Source organism: Mytilus edulis, chromosome 9 (genome assembly GCF_963676685.1).
Source record: "Mytilus edulis chromosome 9, xbMytEdul2.2, whole genome shotgun sequence".
Lineage (NCBI taxonomy): Eukaryota > Metazoa > Mollusca > Bivalvia > Mytilida > Mytilidae > Mytilus > Mytilus edulis.
Genome location: NC_092352.1, coordinates 12,750,857 through 12,778,061, shown reverse-complemented (window position 1 = coordinate 12,778,061; position 27,205 = coordinate 12,750,857). Strand labels below are relative to the sequence as shown.

General features: G+C 31.4%; 2 protein-coding genes across 4 annotated transcripts in view; both read right to left on the bottom strand.

Moving 5' to 3' along the window:
- Positions 1–14,338, bottom strand: part of LOC139487645 (p53 and DNA damage-regulated protein 1-like) — a 79,126-nt gene extending 64,788 nt beyond the window's left edge. The window contains exons 1-3 of one of the 3 annotated variants that reach the window (XM_071272593.1): positions 14,239–14,338; positions 11,145–11,286; positions 10,087–10,187 (exon numbers count right to left, since the gene is read on the bottom strand). In XM_071272593.1, coding sequence (XP_071128694.1) covers positions 10,087–10,187; positions 11,145–11,275 — 232 coding nt within the window. In that variant the 5' untranslated portion in view covers positions 11,276–11,286; positions 14,239–14,338. Of the gene's footprint in view, positions 1–10,086; positions 10,188–11,144; positions 11,287–14,196 lie in introns of all 3 variants that reach the window. The other 2 variants (XM_071272595.1, XM_071272594.1) reach the window with 2 other exon arrangements.
- Positions 14,339–18,918: 4,580 nt separating this feature from the next.
- LOC139487642 (85/88 kDa calcium-independent phospholipase A2-like) overlaps positions 18,919–27,205 on the bottom strand; it is a 28,350-nt gene continuing 20,063 nt past the window's right edge. Inside the window, exons 13-17 of the mRNA XM_071272590.1 lie at positions 26,973–27,123; positions 26,401–26,534; positions 23,581–23,735; positions 20,927–21,094; positions 18,919–20,296 (exon numbers count right to left, since the gene is read on the bottom strand). Coding sequence (XP_071128691.1) covers positions 20,051–20,296; positions 20,927–21,094; positions 23,581–23,735; positions 26,401–26,534; positions 26,973–27,123 — 854 coding nt within the window. The 3' untranslated portion in view covers positions 18,919–20,050. The remainder of the gene's footprint in view (positions 20,297–20,926; positions 21,095–23,580; positions 23,736–26,400; positions 26,535–26,972; positions 27,124–27,205) is intronic.

Sequence of the window (27,205 nt, the reverse complement as noted above, 5' to 3'; positions counted from 1 at the left end):
ATGCCTTAAGACATCTTCTACTGACATGCCTTATGACAAGCTCTACTGACATGCCTTATGACAACTTCTACTGACATGCCTTAAGACTACTTCAACTTAGATGCCTTAGGACAACTTCTACTGACATACCTTATGACAACTTTTACTGACATGCCTAAGAACAACTTCTACTGACATATCTTAAGACAACCTCTACTGACATACCTTAGGACAAATTCTACTGACATGCCTTAGGACAACTTCAACTAACATGCCTTATGACAACTTCTACTAGCATACCTTAGGACAACTTCAACTAACATATCTTAAGACAACCTCTACTGACATACCTTAGGACAACTTCTACTGACATGCCTTAGGACAACTTCAACTAACATGCCTCATGACAACTCCTACTGACATGCATAATGACAACTTCTACTGACATGCCTTAGGACAACTTCTCCTAACATGCCTTAGGACAACTTCCACTAACATGCCTTATGACAGCTTCTACTAGCATACCTTAGGACAACTTTTACTAACATACCTTAGGACAACATCTACTGACATACCTTATGACAAACTCTACTGACATGCATAATGACAACTTCTACTGACATATATTAGGACAACCTCTATTGACATGCCTTAGGACAACTTCAACTGACATACATTAGGACAAACTCTATTGACATGCCTTAAGACAACTTCTACTGACATGCCTAATGACAACTTCAACTGACATACATTAGGACAAATTCTACTGACATGCCTTAAGACAACTTCTACTGACATGCCTAATGACAACTTCTACTGACATACATTAGGACAACTTCCACTAACATGCCTTATGACAACTTCTATTGACATGCATTAGAACAACTTCTACTAGCATGCCTTAGGACAACCTCTATTGACATGCCTTATGACAACTTCTACTGACATACCTTATGACAACTTCAACTGACATGCCTTAGGACAACTTCATATAACATGCCCAAGGACTACTTCTACTGACATGCCTTAAGACAACTTCTACTGACATGCCTAATGACAACTTCTACTGACATACATTAGGACAACTCCACTAACATGCCTTATGACAACTTCTATTGACATGCCTTAGAACAACTTCTAATAGAATGCCTTAGGACAACCTCTATTGACATTTCTTATGACATCTTCTACTGACATACCTTATGACAACTTCTACTGACATACCTTATGACAACTTCTACTAACATGCCTTAGGACAACTTCTACTGACATGCCTTATGACAACTTCTACTGACATGCATTAGGAAAACCTCTACTGACATGTCTTAGGACAACTTCTACTGACATGCCTTAGGACAACCTCTACTAACATGCCTTAAGACAACTTCTACTGACATGTCTTAGGACAACTTCTACTGACATGCCTTATGACAACCTCTACTGACATGCCTTAAGACAACCTCTACTGACATGCCTTAGGACAACCTCTTCTGACAGCCTTAGGAAAACCTCTACTGACATGTCTTAGGACAACTTCTACTGACATGCCTTAGGAAAACTTTTACTGACATGCCTGAAATTCCACAAGAAAAAATTTCTTCTGATTTTTTCCTTTCATGGGTTTGGATGAACCTTCACCATGACTGAACTTGGATGAATTTAAGGATGTACTCTCCGATATTAACTGGGGAGTATGTTTAACTGATTTTAACTAAAGTGGATACCTTACTTACATTAATGTACATTAAATAATTTAATAATTATAATTAGTCTCATCCCACTATGTCCAGTTAAAAGCAGAAAAGGAAGGTTTTTCATTGTCTGAAAATGTACCTTTAGATTCACTATTTTACTCAAAATGTACTTTCAAGGATTGGTTCTATTACTGTTTATTTATAGAAAACATGCATGTTGCTCTGATAATTCTAATTTGAAATTAATGTATTGTGCAAAGTTAACATTCTATGACAGATTCTTGAAAAGTTCATGAAAAAGAAATAAAATATTCTGACTTCAGCGTGAATACCACCATTGACGATGAAACTTGTTAATTAAATCACCAGAGAACTCCATAAATATTATGGTGGTTATGAAATTGAAATCTCCATCAATACATCTACATTAAGGTATTTGTACAAATCTAATGAGCTTGAACATTTTGGAGTATAAATACTTATTATTTCATTTGACACAGGAGACCACTAGGTAGCACTCTCAATAGTTAGGAAATAGCATTTAAATTGACCTTTACTTCCCACTATTACTGGTTTTCTATTTAGGCTCAACTATTTTAAGTGTTGTAAATATGGACATGTGAGTAACCAATATATTTCTGTGATATTATTTCCAATAGTTTCTCTTTCTTTTTTGTGTATGCACTAGGCAACATTTGGCATTTAGTTGCAATAGAATATGAAAGATGGGATCATGATAATATAACATTTATCACCCAATTAAGGTCAAGAACTAGAATTTCAACCCCTTTGAGTGAAACCTTTCCTTAAAGCATTGACATTCATTTAGAAAAAGATCAAATAAAAAGCGTCTAGTAAAATCTGCATTAAAACAAAACAAAAACATTTAATTCTGCAAATAAAATCAGTAAAACTGACCAACATGCCCTTGATTTGTTTTATAATCTGATGAATTTCGAACAGATAAAAAAAAAATTAAACCTCCAATCTTTTTAAATTAAACACTTGGGCGTATTGCATTTCCGCATATTTTTTTAAAGTCCCAATGCTACGTTTCCGCAATTTGTATTTATTACTTTTCCGGAAATTTACCTGGTAAATTATAAATATTTGAATATATATTGACTTGAAAAATGTTGCTATGTCCTTATACAGAGACAGGCGAAAGCAGTTTCCAAAATTACCTAAATGTAGATTAGAAATTCACGAGACATTAAGACAAATAGATTTGAACACTAACAAACTGAAACTTATTTTCACTTTTAATTAGTCAATGATTTTGATTCAGGAATCGTTTTACTTTCATGTTTCACCAACTTGGTAATGAAATGACTGATATTTTCATAGATGGCACATTTAAATCCTGTCAGAAATTCTTCTACCAACTCAGTTTATTTGATACATGGATGTAAAAATGGTAACTTATTTCGTCTTGTATTTGCTTTACTTCCACTTAAATCCGAGGAATGTTACACGAAACTGTTGGATCGGCTTATTGATGTTTGCACTACCCGAAGAATAACTCTCCAGCCTGAGGTAGTTCATAATGACTTTGAATGTGTAATGCATACTGCTGTTACGAACACACGAATAGTGCCGAGTCTTTTCATGCCCACTTGAACGAGCAGTTTTACACTAGCCATCCTAACATTTTTGTTTTTATCGATGTGTTATTGAACTGCAAACAACATCTTACATAAAGATGAGAACTCTAACTGTAAAAGCACCCGTTTGGAAAAGTGAAAAGGAGAAGATAGACTTCCTTCTTGAACAAAATACAAAACTTGTAAACGGTGAATGTACTACTTTGGACTTTGTGCGGCGTGTTAGCTACAAATATTCTGCCAGAACTGACTTATGAACTCATATCAAGATATTTCTGATTAGTGCTGACTTTTGAACATACGTTTTCATAGATTTTTAAAAATGATGAATTTTAATTGCATGTTATGATGACCTTTGACTTACTTAATATTTATTTTATATTATGGCTTTGCTTTCGATCAACAGGTTTCCTCAATTATTTGCGGAAAAGCAATAGTTTATTTTTTCTGGAATAGTTACTTTTTTTCCGGAAAAGTAAGATATTTATTTGCGGAAATGAAACTTTTTTTCCGGAAAAGTAATGCCAACTTGCGGAAACGTAAAACGCCGAAACACTTTTATTAAAATTAGATTTAACCAACTTAAATTTGAGTTTAGCAGGTTAACTAGTGACACAAGTGTATGGAAAAAGCATTAGATTTTGTACATTTTAAAATTATTTTTCATTTTTTTTCATAAAATTATAGATAAGTATTTTTGAAATATACATGTGTCAAGCTTTTACTGCAATTATGAAAGTAATTATATGCATTTGCAATTTGTATAATAAAAATAAAATAGTTTAAAAAAAAAAAAAAAAAAAGGAGGGGGAGATGATTTTCCAAAAATGTACAATTGTGATTTAGAAATAATTTTTAATCAGTTACTTTATCTAAATATCAAGCAGAAATACTTTGCTTCATTATTCTTTATTCACGAATATAAAGATACTCAGAGATTTATTCTTTATTCACGAATATAAAGATACTCAGAGATTTATTCTTTATTCACCAATATAAAGATACTCTTAGATTAAGCAAAAGGAAAAGACTGAACACCATTCATTGTTAATTCATTTTTTAGAGAAATGTCATCTCCATTTTTTTATTACCAAGTATAAGAAAATGTCATTAACTTCATTGAGACTATTTGAACATACAATATTCGTTATTGCAATAGAATTTCAGTGGAATAAGATATTAATTGCAACTTGGTACAGGGAACTTTTAACATACAAGCTATTAAGAATTTCATTTAGAAATGTCCTATCATTTTCCCCAAGGGTTTCTTTGGAATTCTTTATTTTAATTTACTTTTCATTATCCTCAGTACATGTTTTGACTTATGACATTATATTACAGTAATATCATGACTCCCATGATCAGAATTAGTCTTGTTAGAACTATAAAGTTAACACATAAGCTATCATGTAACATGTCCCAATTGTATTTATTGTCTGCTTAAAGACATCAAGAAAATTATATTTCGATGGTTTATTATTTCCAGCAAACATTATCAATATTCAAAACTATATGCTTAATGAGATTATATAGAGAACAAATAATATGTTTTATTCACAAGTACTTTAGAATATGATGTATAAATTTCTTGGTTAATGGCACACCAGATAGGCTTATCATGAAGAGATGAGTTTCAAACATGGAAGAATATTTCTTTACAGCATCAGCAGTCAGATTTCATCTTATTTTTTTCCTCTGCTGCCAAGTTAAACAATGAAAAATTTACTTTGAATTTCATTCGTTTTTTCCCTTTTAAAAGCAGTTTTCATCTGTGTCAATTAACTGCATCAAAACAACTTTATTTAAATAAAAACTTCATAATACAGTTACTAGTTTTATTAAAATCCATCAAAGCAAAGTGAGTTAGGATGAACTATTGGTTTACTTTATATATTGATAAAGACATTAATTTGATCAAAACTGGATACCATATTATTTATAAAGTGGGGAACTACTTTTTTCTCCTACCCATAAGTTGGTAGACTCTCACCTTTGAACTATATCAATATCCCTATACAAGATATATATGATTCAAGGGAGATTGAATTTTCTCCACTTAGGAACTGATATGGCATGTTGTTTTAACTCATTGCGCCAAAAATGAACTCATTTGCGCGAAAATTTATATGCGCCAATGCTACTATACTGGGCCACTTTAATTTAAAAAGAATAGGTATTATTTGTGCCTTTAAAAAAAATATGAATATATTTATTTTTACTTATGTATATCAACAAAATGATTGACCTCTCTCCTCGCTCCAAATCTTTCCTTACTTTCTTATCTAAATGTTCTTCGTAAATTTTGAAGAGCTCTTAATTCATTATTGGAAGGTCGCTCAGATAATATACCGGTATCAGTTGCTTTTCATTTGCATACTGTACTCAAAATCAGTCTTTCTATTTTTTATTATTACAATGTAGTTTCATGTAATTATAGGTTTCATAACGAGTGAGAATTAGATATCGATTGATATCAACTCGAGTTATTTAATTTCAATAATAATAAACGAGCCTATGGCGAGTTTATTATTATTAAAATTAAATAACGAGAGTTGATATCAAGCGATATCTAATTCTCACAAGTTGTTAAACCTATTTCTCTTATGGCAAAAAGTTGTATGCGCGTGGCCTATTTGTTGCGAGTTGTGTTGCTACGGCCGTTTTTCTTTGCAACGCGTACTGACCTTTCTGTTATGGTTGGGCTCCTGTTATCTAATTTGTAACAAGTGTATTGACACGTTTTTCTACAATAATTAACAAATAACTCACTTGTTGCGCCTTAAAATCTTCTTTTTATCAAATTTTATTACATTCTGAAGCGGCACAGAAGCCTGAAAACGCCCGGTGTTTATGTATGACACCGGAAGCATACATATGACGTCACGTAGTGTAGGGACCAAAGAAGATAACATCTTTTCGCGGAATTTTCTTTAATGAAGATTTTACACTGAAATTGTGAATGAAATTTAATTATGAACTTTTTTGAATTAGAATAGAGATAACTGTATTGTATTTGAAGCTTTGCGGACGTCCATCGGTAGTTTTACTGTCGCATACAGAGGGGAATTGAAATTGGAAGTTGTGCCAGTTATAATGCCCTTTGCTCCGTTACATAACCGTACACGGGTTCCTTTCTTTATTTCTTTGTCCATGATCAGATTTATATTAGATTATGCAGACGATAAAGCAGACGAAAATTGCGAAAACCGGAAGTAAACAATCAGTTGTCAAGAAAAAAAGTAGTCCCGGTATGACCTTTTCCAGTGAATAATGACCTGATCAACGGCCAATGAAAATATTGGAAATTTACGAGATAAGCCAATCAAATTAACGTAATTTTGATATCACTTTTTCATATCACACTCCGTACGGTGTGATACGAAACATATCTATTCACGTGGGAGTTAGATAACAGGCCCCAATCATAAGAGAAATAATCTTATCACCTAGTACAACTCGACCTAACCGTTCATCTCCCATCTTATTTCTCTATTTTCTAACAAATGACTGATGAAATGTGTGCTCTTTGATAATAATGACAGGTTTTCCTTTATCATTTTATATTTTCTCAAACAATACATAAGACATCTTTACATCTGAAAAACTATTTTGTTACTGAACAATTGTCTTAATATTGATGAGATAGTGTTTAGTTCAATCTAAAGAAGGTCAATTATAGTACATGTTACATGTATGATATAGGTAAAAATATACAGGTAGATGTGGCACAGTTTGATTCCAATTATTAGCCCAAATTTATACCACCAGAAAAATATAGAGTGATGCAATTAATACCTTTTCAAAACTGTTATTGGTGCAAATTGATTCTGCCCTCTTTTTAATTATATTACAATATTATTAGTAGCTCCATAAAAATCAATATGAAAATAGAACCAGTTGCTTCGCAGGGCGCAGCATTATACGACCGCAGAGGTTGAACCCTGAACGGTTGGGGCATTGTGATTAAATAGTTGACACAGCATAGTTTTCTGACACAGAATGAATGTGGTCTAATGAACTTAAACAAAAAAATTTGCCTTTGAGCAATTCACTATGCTGTTGAATATTAATCCTCTCAAAAAAATGTTTGAAGAAATTTTCTTTTTATTTATGAAATCTGAAATGAAAAAAATTTACCCCCCAATTTTTTTTTCACATCCCCCTTTCCCTTATTTCAAAACTGATCTCAATTCAAATTTCTAATGAAGTTTGCAACAATAACTACTCATTTAAATACATCATAAAATATTAAAATGTAAAAAAAGTGCTTGTTATTACTGAATGGTAAAGATTGTTTTAATCTATCAGTTGGTAGTAAAAGTGAATATACATTGTATATTGTATAAAACAAGGATTTAAGTTGATTCAACTACTATTCTGGACAAAGAAAGATAACTCCAATTGAAATACAATTGGAATTTCTTGCTATTGCACAATATTGTGCAATTAAATATTTCTTGCTATTGTGCAATACTGTGCAATTGAAAATATTTGCTATTGCACAATACTGTGCAATTGAAGATTTCTTGCTATTGCACAATACTGTGCAATTGAAGATTTCTTGCTATTGCTGAATACTGTGCAATTCAAAATTTCTTGCTATTGCACAATACTTAATATAATAATTTTGGATCCTGATTTGGACCAACTTGAAAACTGGGCCCATAATCAAAAATCTAGTACATGTTTAGATTCAGCATATCAAAGAGGCCCAAGAATTCAATTTTTGTTAAAATCAATTTTAGTTTAATTTTGGACCCTTTGGACTTTAATGTAGACCAATTTTAAAACGGGACCAACAATTAAGAATCTACATACACAGTTAGATTTGGCATATCAAAGAACCCCAAATATTCAATTTTTGATGAAATCAAACAAAGTTTAATTTTGGACCCCGATTTGGACCAACTTGAAAACTAGGCCAATAATCAAGAATCTAAGTACATTTTTAGATTCAGCATATCAAAGAACCCCAAGGATTCAATTTTTGTTAAAATCAAACTAAGTTTAATTTTGGACCCTTTGGACCTTAATGTAGACCAATTTGGAAACGGGACCAAAAATTAAGAATCTACATACACAGTTAGATTCGGCATATCAAAGAACCCCAATTATTCAATTTTTGATGAAATCAAACAAAGTTTAATTTTGAACCCTTTGGGCCCTCTATTCCAAAACTCCCAAAATCAATACCAACCTTCCTTTTATGGTCATAAACCTTGTGTTTAAATTTCATACATTTCTATTTACTTATACTAAAGTTATGGTGCAAAAACCAAGAAAAATGCTTATTTGGGTCCCTTTTTGGCCCCTAATTCCTAAACTGTTGGGACCTCAACTCCCAAAATCAATACCAACCTTCCTTTTGTGGTCATAAACATTGTGTTTAAATTTCATTGATTTCTATTTACTTAAACTAAAGTTATTGTGCGAAAACCAAGAATAATGCTTATTTGGGCCCTTTTTTGGCCCCTAATTCCTAAACTGTTGGAACCAAAACTCCCAAAATCAATCCCAACCTTTCTTTTGTGGTCATAAACTATGTGTCAAAATTTCATAGATTTCTATTAACTTAAACTAAAGTTATAGTGCGAAAACCAAGAAAATGCTTATTTGGGCCCTTTTTGGCCCCTAATTCCTAAAATGTTGGGACCAAAACTCCCAAAATCAATCCCAACCTTCCTTTTGTGGTCATAAACCTTGTGTTAAAATTTCATAGATTTCTATTCAGTTTTACTAAAGTTAGAGTGCGAAAACTAAAAGTATTCGGACGACGACGACGACGCAGACGACGACGCAGACAACGACGCCAACGTGATAGCAATATACGACGAAAATTTTTTCAAATTTTGCGGTCGTATAAAAATAGAAATAATAAATAACTTCTGCAAATGTCATCTTGTCATCCTCCTGTAAATAGATTCTAATTTTTACTAAAGGGAGATCTTACAAAGGGGAAATACAACAGACCAACTTAACAGAGTTCAATCTAAGATGTTAATGATATGGGTTTTATGCCCATTGCATTATAAAAACATCCTGGCTCCATGTAATGTTATCCCTGGGTGTATCAAACAAGCTAAATTATTTTGATTGCATATGAAGCAAAATTATTTGCATTGTAAAGACAACAACACAACACTAAAGTAATGGTTTGTAATTCTGTTTTCATTGCAGGATTTGCTAACTTCAATACTAACAAGGATAGATCTGTCCTGTTGTGAATTATTGTACAAAAACATTTCTGAAGCCTGTTTGGTTAAGGAATTTGCATTGCTTCAATTTTTTTATTTTTCAGCTTGATTTCAGTGAAATTCTTGACAATTAAATCATGAAAGCATTACACATCACTGGATTTGAAATGATTGAGCAAAATGTATTTACCATTTAAAAACTTAATATTAATTAAATATGAAGGATAAAAATATTTGAACATTAAAAAAATTTATACTTATTAATTATGAATGGTAAAAATATATTTTTTAAAAACAATATCAATAAATTCACCCAGTATAATAAAGTATTAAACAATATTTCAAAGGCTTTCCTGCAATGAATATTAAAAGAGATCTTAAAAATTAACAAAACATTTTAAATAATATAATGACTGTTTGATTAAACTCATATTGTGATTCAAAAATTTGAAATGTGGTTACTTCTGTCACAAAGACAGAACATAGTGGCCTGATCTTTTATTCTGACCTATAAATACTAAGTTAAGTTAAATGAATTTTTTTCAAAAATATCAAATTCTGAGTAAATGATGGAACTGCGCATCAACATCAAGGAAGCAAAATAAATTTACCAACCTTCATCTAAAAGCCTCTTTGTATCTTTCTTTGGCAGCTTTATAAACTGGTTCCCAAAACAAACCCAATTCTTTTCTGTGGTTTTGTCTTTCTGTAGAACCCTGCAAAAAATGCAAAATATAATGCATTCTCAATGTAATATACAAATGTAAAAACAAGGATATGTGTGAAAAACATGAATGGGACAGCAAACCATAAAAAAGTCAAAAGATATCTAGTTACAGGCCTAAGTCATAAAATTTTGAACATGATGAAGTTGACATAACAGTCTTTAACAATAGACAGCTCGTGTCTATAGTATATGTGAAGCTGTAAAGCGCGGAAGCAAAAACTAACAAAATCTGTTTATATCAACATCACATTCTCCAAATTACATGAAATTACATTTGTAGTTGTATAAAAAAAAACAAGAAAATAATGGTATGATTGCAAATGAGACAACTATCCATCAGAGACAAAATGACCTTGAGGTAATTAATTATTAGACTTATCACTATATGAATCATGATTTAAATCTCAAAATAACTTTTCTTCAAAAAAAAAAATCCAAATTTAGTCAGTGTAAATTGATCAATCAAAGTAATCATGAAAGATATTCATAATTGTAACCTTTATACAAAGAATAATTGAAATTCAGTCAATTCTTACTCAAATTTTCATTTAAACAAGACTTAATTTTTTTTTCAGCAATGAAATTTAGGATAACATGTCCATTTGCGCCATGACATTTCTATGATCAGTGAACCCTTCAGTCTAGGTCAACACCCTTACTCACAATTTGATGTCACCACAGCTTCTGGGTAAACTACCTTTACAAAACTTGAACTTGATACAGGATGGACCAGCAGATGGAGGAACAGACAGATGTGTCCCCTGACAAGAAAGCTTATTCCCTCATACTATTGTAGGCTGGATATATAAACTAAACAAAGTTTGTGTGTGCTAAAAATGTTTGAAAAATCACTAAAAAGTTAAAAGGAAAAGTTATTAAAATGATGAATTTTCATACCGTGACACTAGTTATAACTCCTGAAAATGTCATAAAAGTTTTGAAATACCTAATAGCCTCCCTTGTTTTTTGTCGTCTCCTATCCAAATCAACCATCTGATGTTTATCAGCTATAATTTCTTCTGCAACCTGTTCTACTTGTGTTAAATATGGCAAAACTTTGTCTGAGGCAATATCCATTGTAACTTAATCTGCAAGGATAAATCATATATATGTAGAAATCAGAGGTACAATGGGGCCAATGAAGTGTTTCTTGTTTCTTGTTTTAATGTAGAATGGACCATTGGTTTTCCTGTTTGTTTTTCATTTATCGTTTTGTTAAAAGTTCATGGTTTTAGTTTCTTGTTTGAATTGTTTTACATTTGCCAGTTCAGGGCTTTTTATAACTGTATGGGTTTTGTTCATTGTTGAAGACCGTACCATGACCTACAGTTGCTAAAAATTTGATGTGATATCTGGTGGAGAGTTGTCTCATTGGCATTGTTTTTGAATTTTATATTAATTTGAGGACTCATCAACTTAATTTTGCTCCTCAATTTTTATATCATTGCATCATCAGTACAAGTTTTCCCCTCAGGCAAAGATTGAATCGGGTTTTTCATTCCAATATTCCTGAATGTATTGGTTTTTTTTTCATCATGGTTTTAAAATTGAGACATTTATACTATGGCTAAAATTGATTTCTTGTCATGAGTATGATGCATCAATATTATAGTTCTGAGAATGTGTTAAAACAGTTTAACATTAATTCATGGACAGTGTTATTCTTACCCAATTTTGTGACATAAACCAAAATATTGTCCATGTTAGCATCAAAACAGTCAGTATAAATATATGATCATGATGATGGACATGATGGAGGGTTATTTAATGTACAGTGTCATTGCAAACAGTTCCAGTTCAGCCATTTGTTACTTATAAATATGTATACTATAGTATATAGGTTAGATACCTAGAAGTCGTTTCTATATGAGTCGTCTATATGAATGGTTGATTGTATAAGTATTTTTAAAAATAAATTATAAATTCTAAGTAACTTGTTTTATTGGACTATTTGGTCATTCAATTTTGTTAGGTATTCTCTGTCTGAGTCTGACACTAAACAGCTGATTCTTTTTGAAAGAAACACCAAACTTTTGATACATGTTTCTTCACTTTTCTCATCAAGATATTGCCATATAACTGGTGGAATGCATATGAATTTGTGTTAATTAGCTGGATAATTAACAAACACAGATAATCAAGATCATGTTCAAAGTACCATTCCCTCTGAAAAAGTTCATTAATTTCAACTTTGAGAATTTTTAACTGTGTAAAATTTGACATTCCTATCTCTCTTTTGTAGAGTTTACCCACAAATTTTAAACATCTAAATACATGTGTTAAGCAAAATATTAGAGAATGTGTGCACCAAATATTTTATTATTAGGTTTCTCTTGTATATGGTGTTTTGTAAACTATATTTATATAAATACTTATAATTTTTTTTTATTTCGGCAGGAAATTAGATTATAATTTATAATTCATTATAATCATTTCATGTATTTTTTTAGTAAATTTTATAAATATTCAACTTAAGAGAATTGGCTAAAGCAGATGATATATTTACTATAATTATTTAGTAAAAAATCAAGGATCAGTTTTAAATGAAGTGATTATCTGAGCAAATACTAGAAAACTGGTGAAGGGTAAAAAGTCATATAATAAAACAATTGTTGAATTTTTATTTCAGTTGAAACTATGATTTATCAACCCCAGAGATATGAAATTCAACCTGGGCCGTTGGCCTCGGTAAATGTCATATCTCTTGGGTTGATAAAACATTGTATCAACCTCATCAAAAGTCAATAATTGTTTAATGTTTTGCCTTTCCTTTTCAATAAAATCGATAAATAGTCATTCAGATATTATGTTGGGTTTTTTTCCGAAAAAGTATGCCCAAGAACAAAAAATATTTATTCATATCAGTGATACATTGGAAAACAAATAAGCCATAATTTTTATTTTCACTCTTTTCTAGGGTACAAATGCTGTGTTTTAATACCAAAAAACGAAGTGACTGAATATGCCCAACCCTTTATGTATCTAAAGCAGGGTATATTTGGAAACTGAAAAAGTTTAGTTTACTTTAATGCTAGAAAATGCTAAATTACTAATTGACATTAGAAAAGGATACTGTTTATAATCATAATAATAATGGCTTCTAAGGTTCAGTTAGTATTTTGGATAAATCTGAAGATCTCTATTGGAAGTTTTATGTTCTAAGATTTTGAAAAATGGTGTTTATGTCACATGACGGATCACATATACTATTTCGACACAATAATTTAACAGTCGTTTTATAAACAATTGTTTTCGGGAAAATACTCCTCTTTTAATTAGCTATAAAAAAACATTTGACATCTTTTATAGGATGATTAAAAGATAATGGAAAACCAACTGTCTGAAGATACTGAGATGTCCGAAAATACCCTGTCTTACCCTAAAGTCTCACTAAAAAACTTGTTCAGTTTGCCATTGTTAGTGTATCAAGCCAGAGAAATAAATCTCTAAATCTCCAAGAATACTGCTTGTCCTTTGTGCGATATACCTGACTTAGGTTTGGGGGACTAAAGACAAGTATATATATATTGTAAATAAAACGAAGAGCTTTCAATTTATGATCCTTTTACTTTGGATTCAAACGCCAAAAGGGGCTGATACATGCAATCTTCACAACAATCATGGTTAAGACAATACAGTTCCAGAAAATACTGATTCAACATACAGATATATATAACATTTATGCCTAATGAAAACCTTGTTTCTTTTAAATAGTAAACAATGCTTTTTGTACTAAAATAAATGACCAACAGGATATATTGAAATCTACATTTAGCATGATTAGCAATGTCAATGATTAGACAAATTTTGAAACCTTTGAAGGTGCCAAAAAAGAATATTTTTCTTGATATATAAAAGGGTTTTTAGATCATTTTAGTGTCACATAGAGACATGTAGTACAAGTACATAAATATAACAGTAAAAGAAGGTCGAAAATCGTCGATTTACACTAATTCTAAACATTGTCATAAGATAGTAACATGAACAATTCAATTTACAGCAAAACATACGTCTTTTCTTCAAATATTAGTGTGTATTACTTCTAAAAAACGTCTATAAACTGCTTAGAACCATATTTTTACTCTGAACAAATTCTGTTCATGGAGGCTGCCATTTTCTATGGGAGATAACTCTAAGTAGAAACAGTTAGAGTTATTCCCTCTTGATGTGACAATCAGTGTAACCAAAAAAGTGCAGTTGAAATTTTTATTAAGTGATTTTTTACAAATTAGAAATATTTAATGAATTGTTTAATGTATACCAGTAACTAGTTCTTTGCATATTTATGTAGTTCAACTGTTGATTTAAATAAACCTTAAATGTTTCCAAGTCAAGTGTTGTATACTTGTGAAGGTATAAAGGGTGCCTAACATGTTTTTGTTGAATTATAAGTAGAATCTTCTTTACATAAGAAAATGCCTGTTCCAAGTCAGGAATATGAATGTTGTTATCCATTCGTTTGATTTGTTTGAGCTTTTGATTTTGCCATTTGATTAGGGACTTTCCGTTTTGAATTTTCCTCGGTGTTCAGTATTTTTGTGATTTTTCTTTTTAGTCCATTAGAGCAATCCCTTAGGTCTCAATGTTGAATTTTTTTATCAGGCCAGTCCTCGTCATGAATTCTAATAATGGGCAAGCAACTACTTCTGAAACAGCCAACAAAGGTCTGTAATTGTATAGGATGCACGGAAAGAAGAAAAAGGGGAAGTTGTTGTATAAATAGTAGTTTAAAGGATATCAAACTCAATTGGAGATCTTCTTTGACTTGGTCAGTTAGAATTGCTCTATCTGGCTAACAAACTATAATGCTAATGATGAGTGGCAAATTAAATGCATAATCTGGACGTAAACATAGTAATGTAATATGAATTTTAACCCTGTTTTGTATTAGGCTAACACAATGGTTGTTATGGCTGCATAAAGACATGACACCCTACTTTGCACATTATTCCGACTCCATGATGACCAGTCTTTGCTCTTTACTTATTTAAAATGCTATTTGCTTAGCAGACAAGCTGCAAATACCCATTTTGAAGTCTTTATTTTGACCTGTCATAGATTCTAACCCACAACCTCCACATTCCATAACACATATGAGACCACTGAGGGGGTTATAACAGTCTATGATACTTCTTTTTCTGCTCAGCTGCAGTTTAGTAGAAATTATTTGAGAAAGTATTTGTTTCTAATGGCTTTAGAACTTAAGAGTGATAAAGTATGAAGGGAATGGTGTTCTATTGACACATGTTCTTGTTTTGTACTATAATGATGTTTGTTCAGCGGAGGTCTATGGTTCATTTTCTGTCATATTTTTTTTATTTTTGTAAATTGTTTTGTTATAAATTAGGCCGTTAGTTTTCTTAATTGAAAGGTTTCATATTTTGTTTTTATGACAGTGCCTTTTATAGGTGACTATACGGTATGTTTTTTTCTAATTATTGAAGGCCATAGAGATACCTATAAATGCTTACATCCACTCATTAACTAATTAACTCATTGAATCTGTTTTGAAATTGTTAGTCCAAAGGACTCATAGAATCTTCTGAATGAGAACTGGGAGGATAGTAAGATAAAATCAACTTCTGTAAAAAACTAATTTTATTCACTATTCAACAATTTAAATATGTAACAAGTCATTAGAAACAAAAAAAATACATAAGTAGTGTTAATATATTTTGGCAATACATGATAATTAAAGAAGCAAGATACATTTAATTATAGTGTTTAAACTATATGCAACATTAGTGTTTTTAATATGAAGTAAATTTTAATGATAGAATATATTGCAAAAAGTTTTTATAATAGCCTATTGAATGATTGCAACCATTTAATGACTTTTCTTAAAACAACTGTTTTCATCTCTATGTCTGTCTTGGGCGGTCTAACATTTAAAAAACAAAAACTTGGTAACTTTGTATTGGGAAATCATAATTTAGTTGTTTAGTAAAAAAAATTGCCAAATTATGGATTATTAGGATAAAACTAAAAATCAGACCAATCCATTGTGTCAGACTCATAAATATTGTCTTGTACAAGCATATATACAGTATTTAAACAAATGCATTCCCTTGTCAATAATTCCCTTTATCATTCTATACTAATTTGTAAATTTTCTAAAAGAAATACTTTTAACTCGTCTTTCAACCAATTTTAATGAAAATTTCATCATCAAACTTATGAATGTTCAAAGGTTTGTTTTCATTTTTCATAATTCATAATTTCAACAAGAACTCTTTTTGGGACAATATTAGTTAAAATTCATAAAAAACAGAAAAGAAAGAACCTCAAAATATTATCCATTTACATAAAATTCATAAGAAAAAAAATCAAAGACTATTTACTTTCTATTTTAAGTTCATGGATGCACCAATCAAAATCCATTTAATAAACATACTTAATATTTAAGAAATAATTCATTGAAGCCATAGATTTGTTGGAAATTTACACATGGCCTGGGCCGTGATATTCGAATTTTATCCTGAGCGTTAGCGAGGGATAAAATTAACGAATATCACGGCTCAGGCCATGTGTAAATTTCCAACAAATCTATGGCTTCCATGAATTATTTCGATTCTAATAGGACAAATACGATCATTTAAAAACTGAAGCGATGATGGGTATACTGTGTGTGTGGCTGTTTTATTTAACCCACTGTTCGATACATGTAAAACAAATCTAATAAACCTGCATGAATGATTTCTTAACTAACCGCTAGAAAAAAAATGTGATAACTTTTTTTCACCTCTCAGTAAACCCAACATTTGCAATTTTAAATTTACATTTTTTATCGTAAGCTACCGTCAAATTCACTGTTGACATGTTGTAACCAAGGAGTCGCCATGTTGACTTGCTGAAATCAGTAAATGTGCGAATAATGCAATAGAACAGAAAACAAGCAACACCTACCTCAATACTTTATTTTAATGCAATTGTATCCGAGTTTAGAAGGTAAACGCAATAGAAAAACCTTCAGCTTTGGCGTTTTCATTCGTATGACGTCATGTTTTGAAATGACGTTAATGCGCAAGAATCATTACTGGAATTTCGCGGAATTTTAATTTATTTTGTTTTTGTCCATTTTTCCGTTCTCTAATGTGTAAATTCTTTTTGTTATGCATCAGAATCAACACAGCGAAATCCACAACCGTTTACACATAGGTTATGATACATGTGGATTTACGTGGGAGGCATATTTAAACAGCCATTTGTGTACATCTTGGAGTCTGCGCTAAGTATAGATATATCGAGAATTTTATCACGGTGTTGTTTACAAAGCGAAAGAAGCACGTCATATTAGAATGCAAGTTAATCTTATAATTGTGAAAGAACAACCTATATCAAATAACTACATAATATGGCACTGAGAGGATTAATATTATGCATGTACATAAAAATAGTTTCAATTTCTTAAATCCATGATTCTATTCTATATATGTTTGTCCTACAAAATATCAATATAAGGTGCATAAAAGAAAACTAACTGAAAACTACTAATCTTTTAACAAAATAAAACAATTCAGTACAATTGAATAAAAATATGAATTAATTGCAAATAATAAGAATGAAATAAACCAATTAAGGGAGCTGGCTTCTCAGTTTCAAAGTAATTAACTTTTCAAAACACTAGCATATATTGATATGGGATTAATAAAGGAATCAAAAGAGCAAAAAAAATATATAGGTCACCGTGCTTGTCTTTGAAATATTAGCCATTGAAATTTTGGCGGGAAAATGTTCTCTCTTGACTTTTCATAGCTTTATCATTGACAAGTTTAAGTCTTCAAAAACTATTAAAAAGTAATTAAAATTTTATAAAACTTTAACAGACAGCTTATCATTATACATGTAAAAGAATTATAAAAAGAAAAATTGGGGTCACCGGGAAAATTTTGTTAAGGCATTCAAATGGATAAAACCAGAGGATTCCGAAAATCTGACCAAAATTCCAAAACATGACAAGCGAGCTTCCTTAAACTAATAACAGTACTTAAATTAAAAAATACATATATATATTGTGTTGTCTGTTTTTAGGTTATTTTCCTCAATTCTTAAGTGCGTATTTTTTTTTACCCTGTATCTAAATATCTGGTACCAAAAATTGAATACATTTTTGTGCATTAAAAAGATTGGTTTATAGTTTGGTTTTTAGGCAAAACTGAGAAATTCAACACATTTTTTTTTACAGTTAATAGCTAGGGGGTCTCACTGGGGGGTTCTGATCCCTGACCCCACTTACTGTTTTGTCAGATTCCTGTATCCCGCTTACACTATGTACGAAAGCAATTCTTTTTTTGTAATTTCCCATGTCCCGCTAGACTTCATTTCCTGTTTTCCCAGCACAATTATTTGACTTTCACTTGTCACGCTTACAAAAAATCGGCAATCTGGCATCATATTTAGACCCCAATGAGACCCACAAGTTAGTCAACAAGTGTAAAAATATCAGTCAACAGATGTAAAATTCAAACACAAATGGCCATTAAACTTCATCCAACCAAAACACAAAATAATCTGTTATCATTAAACAATAACATACCAAAAATCTGGAAATATTACAATAAAGTCAAGCACTAACAATACTAATGAAACTTTCTATGTTGAATTGTTCAAGGGCAATAATGTTCCCTAGAACAAAACACTAACTTGATCTGTAAATCATAAGGACGGAAGGATCAATTAAAGCTATGGGTACAAAAACCAGCGAATCACAAAACCATATACTACATATGCTTGCAATTTATTTTAATGTATACAAAGTTCAAAATGTTTTCCTAAAAAGAATAATGTTTGATCAAATCTTTGTTTTAACTGCAGCCATTAATCCTAACTCATTTTTTTCTGCAGCAGTTACCTTACTTCACAGCAGCTACTTAATATTAGTTGTGAAAGAATACAGTAATACAGTAATAATTATACAAATCCTTTAGTAGATTTCTGGATCTTTATTCTCTATTCTACTTCTTAATCACAACTTCAGTGAGAATTGATAATGCTGTACTAATCAAAAATAGTTTCTAAAAAGTTTCAGTGAATGGTATTCTTCAGTTCTTCTGTTTTCTATCTTGACTACATGGCAGATCAGTCTCTTTTACAAAGCATTTAGATGCAAAAGGGGAATTATTTACCATGTAGTTATAAAAAAAAATAACAGATGAAAAAAAAGATGCAAGTGGCATCTGAACATCTTAAAAACAGTTTTCATACAACATAGAATTTAAATTCTAGTAACTGAAATGATCCCTATGCTGTTTGGGAATCTTAAAAATAATTATAAAAAAATTAACGATAACTGTGAAAAATATTGCATGTGATTTTCTTTGCTCTTTAGTAGTTTTTAACATTTATCCACATGGAATTTTGATTATAAAAATTTTCTTTGATTACAAATGTGACAGATAAGAAGTAAGAATTCAATCATTGATTCCCAATACAGTGAAACACTTTTAGAGCTTGCAAATTTAGTAAAGCATGAACAGCTAAATTTGATACACCTGATTGAGGTTGGCCAATGTGAGACCATAAGTTGTCATGATCAAAATATGTAAAGTGGAATAGAAAAGTTCGCTTCCTTTTGAAAGGTTTTGTTCATAAAGTTGGTTTTATAAAGGTTTTATTTTATAGGAGATGAATGTTACCTTCTGTAGAAATCTGTATCCAATGGAATTTTTTTCCCACAGTTTTGATGTACAAATGTATCTACAAAACTTGCGGTGATTTCGTAAGAAGGGCCAATATTTACTTCCTATATGATTTATGTGATCAGGTTGGTGTATATATAGGGGTTAATGAAAAAGAGGTAGAAAAGAAGGAAAAGTTATACCCGTTTGTTTAATACTGTGCAAGAATTACAAATTACTTTCCAGATTTTTGTTTGGCATCATGTATGTTTTTTAGTAAGATTCCCAACTTTCGAATCTTTTCCCTATTTGCTACAATATAACATTGTGTATCCCACATCATTGTTATAATAGACTTGTTGTCATGGCAGTCTAACGGAAAGTCCTCACTTATTCTGGGACTAAATCGGTAAAATGGAATGTTTAACATGCTACACCAGGCTCGAGATCTATTGACAGGTGGTCCCTCTGATAATGTCGCCTGAAAAATAAGTTTTCATCAAATGAATAATTTAGTAATACATATATATCAAAATACTGTTACATATGCGTTACAGCTCAGAAAATCAATTCTTTAAATAATATTGTCACAAAGTCACTTTTAAAATACAGTGTTCTTGTCATATGTGTTATATATAAGTATCACTAGCCTACCAGTTTAAAAGTAGGGGATGAATATGATTTCTTATCAGGTTAAATGGAAATACTTGTTCTGTAAATTGCAGATTTCTATCTCAGATTTTGCTTTCATCTTTTTTTGTGATAATTGCTCATAACTTCATATCATGCTACTCAAGTGATGTTTTTTTCTCTCAGTCCTATAGAACTGTCCTATAGCAAATGTCAACGTCATGAGCCTTTGACATTGATTTTGCCTAGTCAAATAACAAAGTTGAGAATTTTTCTCGGCTACATCTAACTTCAAGCTGGTTTCCCTTCAATGAGATTGTACCTTCATGTTTGAAATACCATTGATAATCTATAATTAATTTTCCAACATCTACAATTCACAATTACAACTATAAAGCTTTAATAAATTTATATCAGAGACAGAATAAATCTTTCAATTAAAAGCATTTATTTTAAATTAACTAAAAGATTTGTACTCTACCTGATCAACCATCATATTAACCAGGCCAGTAAATCCAGTAACAACCCGTTTTACATCAAATATCCCTTCAGGTCTAAAAACATCTACACTTTCTACTGGTATAACTGGTATCCTGCCTGTGCCTAAGGATACAACACATCCAATTGGTTTGATAAGATGGCCTTCATTCTATAATACACAAACAATATCTGTTTGTAAGATTCTGATTTGACAGCAGTACGGTATTCAACAACTTTCAACTACAGTTGGTCAGTTTCACTAGATTTTTAAGATATTGTTAAGTACTGTAAATTCAGAAATTATTGCAAGAAACTTGTGAACGCAATTATTTAAACTCGCATTTTGAAATATTTTATATGAATTAAACAGGACTTTTCTCAAAATCGTAAAAATTAAAATCGCATTTCAGTCTAAAATGACAAAATCACAATAATAAATGCACACAATAATTTCTGAATCTACAGTATTAAAACAATATAATGCTAAGTTGAAACAGATTGGATCTTATGATTTAACATTAAATCAACTCTTATTCCACTCAAGAAATTTTGATTTTAAGTCCTAATTCTTTTTAAGTAGTACTGAACAAAATTGAAACAAACTGATAGTTTATGCTGAAAATTAAAAAATTGTGCTCAAATCTAAAAATAATTTATAACACAGTGTTTTTTTTCATATATCATATTTGCATGCTTACTACTTTAAATATAAAAGAAATCAGGCCTTGTGGTCATAAAACTTTCGAGTCAGGTTTTTGTACTTGTACTCGAAAATCAACCAATCAAAATGCTTTCGAGCATGATTTTTGTGCTCCAAGCACTGAGCAAAGTTTTATGACTTCAATCCCAGGTCAGCTGAAAACCATGAGTATTTTTAGATGTATTGCAATGTCAAAATATACCATTGATCAGGGTTTCTATTGCCCACTTCTCCCCTTTTCTATTAATGTTTTACAGTTGCCCCTTGAACTTATAAAATCATCATCCCATCGTAATGAAAATTATCCCTTCTATAAAGCATTTTCATGACCTATCACTTAAACCGCTTAAGTTGTGTGCCCCTGCTACCAAAGAAAGGTACTAGTACTGATAAAATTCTACTAGCCCAAAAACTACTAACTCATATTTTTAAATTATAACCTTCTTGAATCAGGATATTTTTTAATAAAGAACTTACTCTTAGTTTGAGACCAAAGTTATACTCATGGATCTCTGTAAGTGTGTCAAGGGTTGGATTATTTGATAACTTACTCTTAGTTTGAGACCAAAATTATACTCATGGATCTCTGTAAGTGTGTCAAGTGTTGGATTATTTGATAACTTACTCTTAGTTTGAGACCAAAGTTATACTCATGGATCTCTGTAAGTGTCAAGTGTTGGGTTATTTGATAACTTACTCTTAGTTTGAGACCAAAGTTATACTCATGTATCTCTGTAAGTGTGTCAAGTGTTGGATTATTTGATAACTTACTCTTAGTTTGAGACCAAAGTTATACTCATGTATCTCTGTAAGTGTGTCAAGTGTTGGATTATTTGATAACTTACTCTTAGTTTGAGACCAAAGTTATACTCATGTATCTCTGTAAGTGTGTCAAGTGTTGGATTATTAGATAACTTACTCTTAGTTTGAGACCAAAGTTATACTCATGGATCTCTGTAAGTGTGTCAAGTGTTAGATTATTTGATAACTTACTCTTAGTTTGAGACCAAAGTTATACTCATGGATCCCTGTAAGTGTGTCAAGTGTTGGATTATTAGATAACTTACTCTTAGTTTGAGACCAAAGTTATACTCATGGATCTCTGTAAGTGTGTCAAGGGTTGGATGATTTGATAACTTACTCTTAGTTTGAGACCAAAGTTATACTCATGTATCTCTGTAAGTGTGTCAAGTGTTGGATTATTTGATAACTTACTCTTAGTTTGAGACCAAAGTTATACTAATGGATCCCTGTAAGTGTGTCAAGTGTTAGATTATTTGATAACTTACTCTTAGTTTGAGACCAAAGTTATACTAATGGATCCCTGTAAGTGTGTCAAGGGTTGGATTATTTGATAACTTACTCTTAGTTTGAGACCAAAGTTATACTAATGGATCCCTGTAAGTGTGTCAAGTGTTAGATTATTTGATAACTTACTCTTAGTTTGAGACCAAAGTTATACTAATGGATCCCTGTAAGTGTGTCAAGTGTTGGATTATTTGATAACTTACTCTTAGTTTGAGACCAAAGTTATACTCATGTATCACTGTAAGTGTGTCAAGTGTTAGATTATTTGATAACTTACTCTTAGTTTGAGACCAAAGTTATACTCATGGATCTCTGTAAGTGTGTCAAGGGTTGGATTATTTGATAACTTACTCTTAGTTTGAGACCAAAGTTATACTCATGGATCCCTGTAAGTGTGTCAAGTGTTGGATTATTTGATAACTTACTCTTAGTTTGAGACCAAAGTTATACTAATGGATCCCTGTAAGTGTGTCAAGTGTTAGATTATTTGATAACTTACTCTTAGTTTGAGACCAAAGTTATACTCATGGATCTCTGTAAGTGTGTCAAGGGTTGGATTATTTGATAACTTACTCTTAGTTTGAGACCAAAGTTATACTCATGGATCCCTGTAAGTGTGTCAAGTGTTGGATTATTTGATAACTTACTCTTAGTTTGAGACCAAAGTTATACTCATGGATCTCTGTAAGTGTGTCCAGTGTTGGATTATTTGCTATCATACCACCATCTACAAATGCTCTTGCACTCTTGAAGTAGGTTGGAGCTGCACCACTAGATCTGGCTGCCTCCCATACTAACTGCTCTGAAAAATATAACCATTTTATCAACATGTGATGTTAACTTCATGTGATCATGGAAGTATTATATTGACAGGAACTACAACGATAAATTAGCATTTATTTATAACCCGGGTAGCCCTGTAGAAAAGATATGGAAACTGTCTAATTAGTACGCTTTCGTTAATTTCTTTTGTGACTATCTGCGATGCCGCGGTCATAAATTGACCAGAGATACTTCTTATCAATCACATGGTTTTAATCGAGACAGCTTAACAATATCACTTGTCGGAAAACACCTTTACTTATTTCAATCGCGTTGGTAGACCTTTATTCGTGAACAACTTATTTAAACAAATCGACTGATGCATAAAAAATGAAAATTGGCCCAGAATTAATTATTCTACAACCATTTGAAATAGTGAGTGACATTATTTTATTAGTTTGTGGGTGAAGTTTAAATCGCGATTAAGGTGTGTTCCGGTTACCGCCGGTTAACAATAAATATATTTGATAAATATTAAAACTATGAAGTTTAGAGTGATATATATGGTTAAGTTACTGGATAATCCTGGAAAGTAGAAATTTCCAGTTTATAATACGAAAATTAATCGAGCAAGTACCAATCAACAAAATACAGCAGAAGAAAACAGAGATCTAACTACGTTATATAGCTAATTATGTAATATATTTTTGTCCTCTAAAATATTTTATCACTATCCGACCAAATGAAACCGTCCAAATGATACTGGTAAATATTATTGAACAGTCGCACAAGAATTTGTATAATGTCACTATACAAATCCTTGAGTCGCAGTACTAAAAAAAATGTCAACACATTGGGTTCAGCTGAACATTCCTATATACCAACCAATGATCTTACCCTGGATTTAGAGCTTAATAATTCCTACATTTGTCTAAAATCTCTTTGATCTTTTGATTTTATCAGAACGATCATTTACAATAGTCTTAAAAATGCAGGAAATGTGTGCCACTCAGTGGAGTAAACAGTAGTTATTATATAATCACAACTTGCGATATATATATACATATAGTCCAATTTCTACCGAAAAATAAATCAATAAAAATGGGGCATTTATTCAATAAATTTGGTACAAATTTCCATCGTCAATGTGTTTTTCTATAGAATTAATGATGACTCGCATTAATCCGTCAATCACTCAATCGGCAATGCAAGGTAACGGAATCTGCCGAGGTTTGCCGATTGCTGTTTCCTAAGACTTTATCACAACTTTCGATTTCTTCGTTTATTTCCGTAATCCCGAAAGCAACCGAGAATGACAATATCGTAGGGCACCACACGCTGGTGTGTAAATAACGTGCCATGTTTCAAGCTAATTAACATGTCATTAAATTGCGCGCGGCATCACAGATGAAAAGTTTGAAGTCGGGTCGTAGTAGTTCCTGTCAATATAATACTTCCATGATGTGATTCAGTTTATAGGTATTTAAGAGATAACTGTAGCAAATCTAGTTTACCTGTCGACGTGTAGGGGATTTGCGACAATAAAACTACCGATGGACATCTGAAAAGCTTCAATTAAACTACAGTTATCTCTATTCTAATGCAAAACAAGTACATTATTTAATTTCAAATATTATGTCAGTGTAAAATTTTCATTAACCAAAATTCTGCGAAAAGATGTTATATTCTTTGGCCCCTAAACTTGGTGATGCATAAGTATGCATTCCGGCATCAAACGTAAAAACCGGCATTTTCTGGCCTCTTGGCCGCTTAAGAATGTAATAAAATTTAAAAAAGAAGATTTCTAGTTGCAACAAGTGAATTTTTTGCTTATAATATTATTGTAGAAAATACATGTCTATACATTCTGCAATACAAAATGTCGGCTTCTTTAGTGACAGACAAGGAGATGGAGAGTTTTACGCTTACTGTCATCCAATCAGATATCACCATTGATACAAAACAATTGCATTAGAATTGCCATTACCAGTACCAAAAAAAAGTATATCAATACTTAGCATGCAATTCATGAATGCAATTTGAAACAATGCAGAAAGAGTCTGAATACTAAAACATAGCATAAATCTAAGTGGAAATTCAAATAATTCACACCCCAAGACAATATGATAATTTAAACAATAAAAACATTTTAATTTATATGCAATAAGTGTGGATTTTTCTACATTTTCAATTGGATTTGTACACAGCTCATCTGTTCTTGCTTTGCGTACAACAACGTGACAATACGCTGTTCTACAGTCTGTTCTTATAATTTTGACATCAACCAATGAAATTCACATGTATTTTCATTTCTAGAGATTTTATTTTTTTGTACAGCCAAATCAATCAATGAATGATTTCTTTTTTCAAGGAGAAAGTCCCACTGAAGGAACACAACAGAAAACAACAGCTTGTGTATTTATCCAATGGGAACTGAAGGAGATTTTATTCCCACTATCTTTTCCATATTTAGAATGTTTCTGTTTTAGTTTTGCTATGCGAAACTTTTAACAATCATTTTGATTAATATTAAAAATAAGAGTCTAACATTTGCTTGTGTTATCAAACACCACTGTCAAATTCTGTTCCAAAGATGTACTTGTTCCGACCATGAGGGTGTGTGGTCTTACCTTATCTGGGTAAGTATTTGTTCTTACCATGAGGGTGTGTGGTCTTACATTATCTCTGTAAGTATTTGTTCTTACCATGAGGAGGTGGTGGTCTCAGTACTCCTTTAGGATGTGTGTCATCTTCATATGTCTGAAGAGTAGGATGGTACGATCTGAAGAAATGAAACTGTGAAGGATGTCTGTCTGCTAAAACTCCAGTCACTAGCACCCTGTAAGAATATAATGTTGGAAAATGTTTTGATTTTTTATTATAAAACTTTCATTGGATACAAGAAAGCAAACTTTAGCCTTTCTGCTTTTTCTGTTTTAACATATAAAAACTGCTTTTTACCTTTACTACAAATTTAAACATGTGTTTCCTGCAACTGACCATGATTTGAATAAAGTGATAAGTTTCGTGTGAGTACTCAGACCTGTCCAATGCCAGAAATATATGAGATAGGCTGTTTAATTGGTTGGTTTATCCATATGTATTTAGTCTGAAAAAAAAATACATGCATATTCTCTGTATTCTCTGTTCAAATAAAAAGAAAGATGCTGATCCATTCGAACAGAGAATACATTATGCTTAAGAAAACGAATAAAAATAGATGTAGAACTCCTACAGAATTCATGGGGTAACGTGGCTTAGCATATTATAAATTTACTTTGGTCCTTTAATATCTGTCATAACTTTAGTTTCTCCCAGTTCTTGCTTCAACATTTCCTCAAAGGCTTCAGCAGGATACGGTCTGGAACCTTTAAATACTTCATCCTTTAGTCTGACATATAACCCTTTCATGTAAGGCAGTGGTTTACCTGAATGTAAATCAAGTATATGTATTTCTAAGAGGTTGAAAAAGAAAATAGAAAAAAATAATAATGTGAAGTGCTGCTTTTG